The 7,609-nt window shown below is 30.1% G+C and overlaps 2 protein-coding genes across 2 annotated transcripts; one reads left to right on the top strand and one right to left on the bottom strand.

Annotated features, from left to right (window-relative positions):
* Positions 1-1,270: 1,270 nt before the first annotated feature.
* Positions 1,271-2,461, bottom strand: LOC126845755 (uncharacterized). Its single transcript, XM_050584631.1, has 2 exons — positions 1,826-2,461; positions 1,271-1,757 (listed from the first exon to the last, which is right to left on the bottom strand). Exons 1-2 carry the CDS (start codon positions 1,992-1,994, stop codon positions 1,462-1,464), a joined length of 465 nt encoding a protein of 154 aa, XP_050440588.1. The 5' UTR covers positions 1,995-2,461; the 3' UTR covers positions 1,271-1,461.
* A 280-nt stretch (positions 2,462-2,741) lies between these two features.
* Positions 2,742-4,386, top strand: LOC126845739 (SAP30-binding protein). The gene is made up of 3 exons (XM_050584607.1): positions 2,742-2,871; positions 3,417-4,017; positions 4,088-4,386. Exons 2-3 carry the CDS (start codon positions 3,436-3,438, stop codon positions 4,256-4,258), a joined length of 753 nt encoding a protein of 250 aa, XP_050440564.1. The 5' UTR covers positions 2,742-2,871; positions 3,417-3,435; the 3' UTR covers positions 4,259-4,386.
* The last annotated feature ends 3,223 nt before the right edge of the window (positions 4,387-7,609 follow it).

The raw sequence follows: 7,609 nt of genomic DNA, 5'->3' as shown, positions 1-7,609 counted from the left end.
GTTTTTTTTTGTATTTTTCTTTCTCTTTCCTATCTATTTTTTTTTTTGGAATTTTCGGATTTCCATCACTAATAGAGTCCGAATGTCCGATATTTTAGTGTCCGGTTATGTTGTACACGTGCAACATTCATATTCAAAATACATGCAAGTTGTACCTAACCAGTGACAATGTTATAGTATGCTGTTATTTTTATTAACAGTACATTATTAATTTTTTTAATGTTTATTTGTTTTGTTATTCTGTAGTGAGGTTGGTAGATTATTTAGCTATTAGTTTTCCAACATCATTTGTATAAAAAAAAAAGCCAGCACAGTGGGGTTGGGACATAATGGGGAGGTCACAGATCTACATAAATTATTATTACAACTGAAAGTTATAAGATCACTTTTAAATAACCGCTTCGATGCAAATCTGTGGATAGTAGGTTCAAACCAGTACAGTCTTAACCGAGCACAATAAGAAAGTAGACAGGAGCAGGAGGAGAAGTGACCGAGTGCTTAAAAATTAATTATTAGCATTAGGGTGGATACGATTATAGTAAATCGTCTGTCTATAAAAATGTATTGCCATTAGTCATAGTTACCCGAGTATTGTAATTATTAATATAATGAGAATATTTTCATTACCTGTTGACTGTTGATTCACTCACACATGACAACCTGGAAATTGACGACATTCAAAGTGTAATGTTCCCCTTTTTTTAGGGGTTTTCCTTAACTTTTAGGTACAATTTTTGATCTATAGAGTTGCTACACAAACAATTTTCTTAAATACATATACTTAAAAAATTTGAATGGCTTAAATACCATTTTTTTTTTTGTGAAAATCCACATTTTCAAATTCTCATTACTACTATAGAAATACATTATGCTCAGGTTTAGAGACATGATCTAATTTCTGTTTTTCTAATTGCACAATATTTTAAAAGCTGCAAATTACTTAAATTTGGATAGTGTCATAGATTAATGTTGTAATTATATCAAAGAAGAAATTAATTCAGATATTGACTATTTTTTATGAAGTGCGCTGAAACTTTTTCTATTATAACATACTTTAATCTTTATGATCTCTGTCACTTTGGAACAATACACCTCTCAATTATTTAGCATAGTTTTGAAACAACAAAAAAATATAATTCTTTTTTTCAAAGAAATATTTAGTGTTTTTGTTATAATAAGATCAGTAGTCGTTTATACACTTCTATAGTTTATTCCTCAATAATAATATAGTATTAAAAATACAATAAAATAAAATAATTGAAAAATGAAGCATGTGAAAATGAACAAAAAATAAAATGTATATCACATACAAGTAAAAAATATAATATTTTCTATTTAATGTTAAATTGTGAAAAATAAAAATGTTATGTCAAATATAAAAAATACAAGTTTGTATTAATACTTATTTTATTTTTGAATAAGTTAAAATATTTAAAAAAATATTTTTATTTTAGTACTATTTTAAGCTGCAATAGGATTAAATCGAACTTGATGTGTTACACCCAAAAACTGCAATATAACTTCTCTTATACAGGTTATTAGCAATGAGTTACTTCTAATTGTTTCTAAAAGTCTTACAATAGATGAACCTCGATTTAATGCTCGACCCAAAATATTAATTGCAACATTTAAAATTTCTTCTGTAATCATTTGAATTAAAATACCCATTTGGGTTTGACTTAACTTGCGGATCAGCTCAGTGAGAGTAACAGCTCTGTTAACAATCAAAGTAGACAAGCCCGTTCCAATACCTCCACCTATAAACAATGTTGAGTATAATTATTGTTCTCCGTTATTAGATAAAAGTTTTAAGCATACTACTTACCAACCAACATCCCTAAACGACCTGCAAAAATACCTCCTACTACAGTACATGAACCGACTATGAACCCAGATGTTAAAAAGCCTTCACGTTCAATTTGAACACCACTAAAAATTTGACATAATATTTCTACCGCAGTACTTACTTCTGTCGTAGTGGCCAACGCCATCATGAATGTTAATTTTATTTATTAAGTTCTTATATTCTGAATTCACTTAATAAATAACAAACGATGGGCACAATTGGATACATAAATGTAAGTACCGAGTAGTTCTAGGAAATACTAAATAGTTAAAAATAGTATACTAGTCTATGGTGTAATCTGTATGCTCAAAACTCAGCTGTTATTTATAAGAGTAATAACACAAATTGGTAAGAACTAAGAACAGAAATCTGGACGAATGATGATAATAAAATTATTATGAAACTATGTAAATTTACTATCAAATTATCACCAGCTGATCCAAATAGTATAAATGGTAATACTAGGAAGTAGGAAGGCTAGGTCCACGATGTATGGAAGATATTATATTCTCTAGGGAGTCGGGAACCCAAAATGAATTCAAAATTAAAACGAAAATCTACAGACTATACTGTATTTTTTTTTTTATTCTATTATAATCAAGATGTTTCATATTATACAAAAAACGGATAAAACCATTCGTTTTAAAACTATACACTTAGACAGAGCGCACCGTTTTCGGGCGGCTGTACGTTGTCTATATGAAAATAGTTAATAGTCATAATAGGTATAGCCGTTTTGCATAATATTATATTCTGTGGAAAAACTAAATACTTGGCGTTTACAGTGCTGTCAAGCGTAATCGCGTACATGTTGGTGATGGTTTCCTACACTGCTCCTATTATCAATCGAAATTGATATTAGAATAATCAACAAAAATCAGGCAACCCGAGTTATCTGATAAATGCAGTTAATAACAACGAAATAAGTAATAAGTAATAACTATTGTTGTTGTTATTAATAATAATATGTAACGTAATATTATTTAAAATTAAGAAGAATTAACGTGTTGGATATTTAATTACAGGTAACATTAAATTAATTTACTAGTGACATATAACCATTACTAAAACATATGAAATTTGAAACATATGAAATTATTTCTAAAAAAAAAATGACATTCTGCAGAAAAAAACTAATACTTGACACACTACATATTTGAATTTGTAAATTTGAGTAGTTTCGACTCGATTTATATTCAAATTTACTCTTCTGCAGGGCGGATACCCATTCGGTAGTTTAGGTTAGCCGTTAGGTGTTTATGTGAAATACAATTTGACATATTATATTTTATGCTGATTAAAATCTAAAATCGCAGATTAAGAACTTTATTATGACTAATGAGCTATGTAAGTTATTATCAGATTATTTTTAAATAAGGTTTGTGTTAAAATGAAAAAAAAACCAAAATAAGTGTTGTATTTTAAAATGTTTTATGTTACGAGTAGCTGTGTGGCTGTGATGCCAAAAACATGATTTAAGATAATGTTATCTTAAATTGTGGTCAATACTAATACTTGCTAAATTTTATAAGTGTATTTTATACCATAATAAAATATTATTTGCTTTCAGATTAATAATAAAAAGTGCAATGTCAGCATTAGCGTCATTAACGGCTAATTATACTGATTCTGAAGATGAAGGCACTACACCTAATCAGCGAAGACAAAGTGAAGAAATTCCTAATCCAAACCTCTCAGAAGAACGCCTACCTAGTCCTAAGTTACAAATACCAAATTCAGCACCAGCTGTAACCAATCCAGAAGATGACAATAAAACTAACCTAGTTTCATATTTTGAAGAACACGATATTGTTATGTCAGACGAAGAAATTGATCACCGACAATCTATAGATGAACAAGATATTTTACCACCAGAACCTCCAGGTAGATGTTCTAAGGAACTACAAGAAAAAATTGCTCGGCTACATGAAAAAATGGGAAAAGATGGCATGGACATGAACTATCTTATTCAAAAAAGAAAAGATTTTCGAAATCCCAGTATATATGAGAAATTGTTACAGTTTTGTAATATTAACGAGTTAGGAACCAATTACCCGCCACATCTTTATGACCCACTCAGATGGGGTAAAGAATCTTTTTATGAAGAATTAGGACGATTACAAAAGGAAGACATGGAAAAGAGGCAGAAAGAAAGGAAAGAAAAAACCAAGGTCAGTATTACATTTTTCACATTTTTTATTTATAAACATTTTTTTAAATTAATACCAATAACAATTTTAGGTTGAAGTGGTATCAGGTACCAAGAAACCGAACAATAGTGTTACAACTTCCCACAAACCTGAAGACAAAAAAAGTAAATGGGATTTGACGACTTCTGCTACTGGAACAAAGGGAACCATCATTTCAGCTTTTGGTTCTCTACCAAAAAAACAGAAATTAGATATTCATTAAAATGTACAATATTTTAATATATTAATAAGTTTTAGCAGTAATTGTAAATACTTTTTGTTAAAAAAACGAAACAGTGCACTAGGTTTAATTCCATTTTATTTGTGTAATAAAACAATTTATAAAGATAATGTTGCTACGCTAAGTATGTATTTAGTTTATTATGACATGTAAAAATTATATTAAGGAAAATAACAAATAATTCTGAAATTTTCGAAATATCTAAATATTTTTTTCTAAATAAATAATATTCTTCTTCTTCTTTTTAAAAAATACTATAATATGGTGCTTAATGGAGAAGAGAATAAGGTACAATTTATATCAGTTATTCATTCACTAAAAATTGTTTATAATTTTCCATAATTTTAGTAAAAAACTACTTATCCTTAATAGTCGGTCATGCAATTTATGAAATACACAATAATAAACATAGGTACTTTTAATATAAATATGTTTTAATTTACCATTTATATAAGTTTAAAGTAATAGAAGTTGACTTAACCACTATTTTCTTAAATACTGCTTGTATAAAACCCCTTAAAAACCGCCCACTTTCAATGCCCTTAAATATGTATCAACATAACTCGGTTCTTAATTAGATATTTGTTATGCCTAGTTTGGTTTTACAAAACATTGTTTTTGTTCTTAAAGTATTTCGGTTATTTCCAAGTAAGTCATCTTATCGTAGTTGGTTATCCAAAGAACTTTGTATTTTAATACGTAAAAAAAATTAGATTCATACAAAATTTAAACGTACTGACTGATAAATAATTTATAATGAATTTGCACTAAGTGTAAACTATTTAAATATTGTTCTTACTCGTGATTCCAATTATTTTTTGAAGTTTTGAAGAACCAAAAAAAAATTGTTCATTACCAAATTGTATGGAAACGGTCGGATGCCTTAAATGTTATAACTGATATGTTTAGTGATTTTTTTTCTCTTCTAAATATGTCGCTTTGAATTTAGCCCCCCCCCCCCCCATTCTATCTAAATCCAAACCAATTGTAAGTAATTATAACCACGTTATAAAAATTTGTAACTTATTTTCCACCCCTCTACAACGTTTTCAAAATATACCCCAGCTCCCCCTATTTTGTTCAAATAGCTCCGGACAGATGGTAAGTCGTAGATATGAATTTGTAAGTAATTGTAACCGAGTTTTTAAAATTAGTAACTTACTTTTCACCCCTCTACAACGATTTCAAAATTGACCTTACCTTAGGATCGTCTGAAGAAATTAACATTAAATATTTATATAATAAAAATAAAGTTTTGTTGAACAAGGTATTGGTTATTAGGAAACAGATAAAATATGCATTTATATTATGGATTAATTAAAACGTGTGTCGTGACAGTGTGTTCAAAATTATATACGAAAGCAAGCACGCCAAAAAAATTCTATTGGGGGGGGGGGAATACTTTTGGGCTTTGTATCATTTTCCACATTTTGTTTCCAATGAAAACCAGTTCAAGTACGTTGAATATTGCTATGTACAGTAAGTTACATAAATTATATGTATGGATACTTGGATAATCCTGCGTATTTTTTTATGCTTAGGAAAAACACTGTATCTTCATCAGAAATGCCTTTAAAATGTCGCATCGACCAAAATATTGTCAAATACTAGGGAAAAACACAGTATGTACATTTATGAAGCATGTCCTAGGGAATAAAGCAGTATATACAATGGAGATACTGCTTATTTTATTAGTAATCAAATTTCTCAATGCATATACAGTATATTTCCCAAGTAATCTTAGCTAAAACGGCTTTGCAGTATGTACACTATATTTGATCTAGAAATGGTCGTGGTACTAGTCAGACACGACAATATGTACCAAAAAATTTATAGTATTGTGTTACTGGCTTTGGTGGAATCCGATTTTTTTTTTTTTGTATGAAAAGCTAAAGGAAGATCTAATTGATATGAGGATGACCTCCCTCTTCATGCCGCACAATGTCCTGTGGAATTCACATCCAAAAACTGGAGCCGCCATATCTATGAATAAAAGAATTGTTAGTTAGTGGGGCCATAGAAAAAAAAAAAAGAAGAGAGAAAAAGTTTTCTTCAGCTATTTTATAAATAACTTACATACAAATATTGTCGCACTGGAGATAGATCCGACAGCCCTAAGTCACCAACTAATTTGTTTCTTAACATCAGCTAATTCGTCACTTGCCAACCATTTGCCGCCATACTCAGAATGACACAGCAAACGCATTCGAACACAGTTTACGTTTTGCTACAGAACGATTAACCCGAACATTTGAGCCTAACACTAACGAAGTGTTACTAAGATTAATTGCAGCTTTACGCGAAAGGGTCATCTTACTATTGTACTATCCTATTGAACACTATTTACGCATACTTATCGGGCCGACCCCGACAACGGAAGAATAAGACAAATTGTATATATCAGTTGTACACCATGGTAGCAGACGAACTAAGGACGTACAAATAACCAGTAGTTCTATACAGGCAAAATATCACTACAGCGGTCACCGTGCATATAAAAAAACCCAGCAGGATGGAGCGAAATAACTTTGCACCATTCCACCTCAAAAACCCGTCCCGTTTTTACCCTACCAAATACCGTCGATGATTATTTCTTGGATCAACTCTTTTTCCATTTTATTAACATAATATACGAAAACCAATATTTAACCGTCGATTTTCGGTACCACATTGACGCATTCTCCGATACCCAAAGCGGTTTATATTTTGAGAAACTCGATTCTCTTAAGGTCCAGACCAAGGAAGTTAATCTATTGACTTACTTAGACTTAAGCCAATACAGTAAAAATATACAACTACTAGAGGCAAATCTTACCCAAATGGTACTTTGTCAGGCCTAAAATTAAAAATGTTCATTGTTCACCCCATCGCTTTTCATAATCGTGAAAAACAGCCAAAAAATATCAACATTATATAATTAAAAAATAGTCGAATTAGTTCCAAACGGGTATGGACGTAGTACTACCGATAAACATTGACAAACCCCAAAAAAATATCATAAACCTTTTTCCCTTGAAAGGGGTGGACATTTTTTCTTTTTCTCTTTGCTTTTTAAGTGAAGTTTTAGGGCTTAACGTTTGAAAGTTAGATCGAAGTTGGAGATAATTATCATTACCCCAAATACAGTTCAGCTTGAAGGATTTGGTATCATTTTTTTAAAACACAACTGCTAGCTATATTATCATTTTTGATTTACCCTCAATTTAAGTTAGAAGATACTGCGCTAATAAATTGATTGATTATTGCATGCAGTCGGTACCTACTTCGTAAATAGAATATCGATTCACATTGATTAGACTATGACCATATAAAAAAAAAATTGTAAATTAAACA

Source organism: Adelges cooleyi, unplaced genomic scaffold, assembly GCF_023614345.1.
Source record: "Adelges cooleyi isolate 19-005CV unplaced genomic scaffold, UGA_ACOO_1.1 ACOO_flye_CR_arks_rails_tigmint_CR_PRNA_8, whole genome shotgun sequence".
NCBI lineage: Eukaryota > Metazoa > Arthropoda > Insecta > Hemiptera > Adelgidae > Adelges > Adelges cooleyi.
The sequence above is the reverse complement of the archived record's forward strand: the minus strand, read 5'-3'. Positions and strand labels throughout refer to the sequence as shown.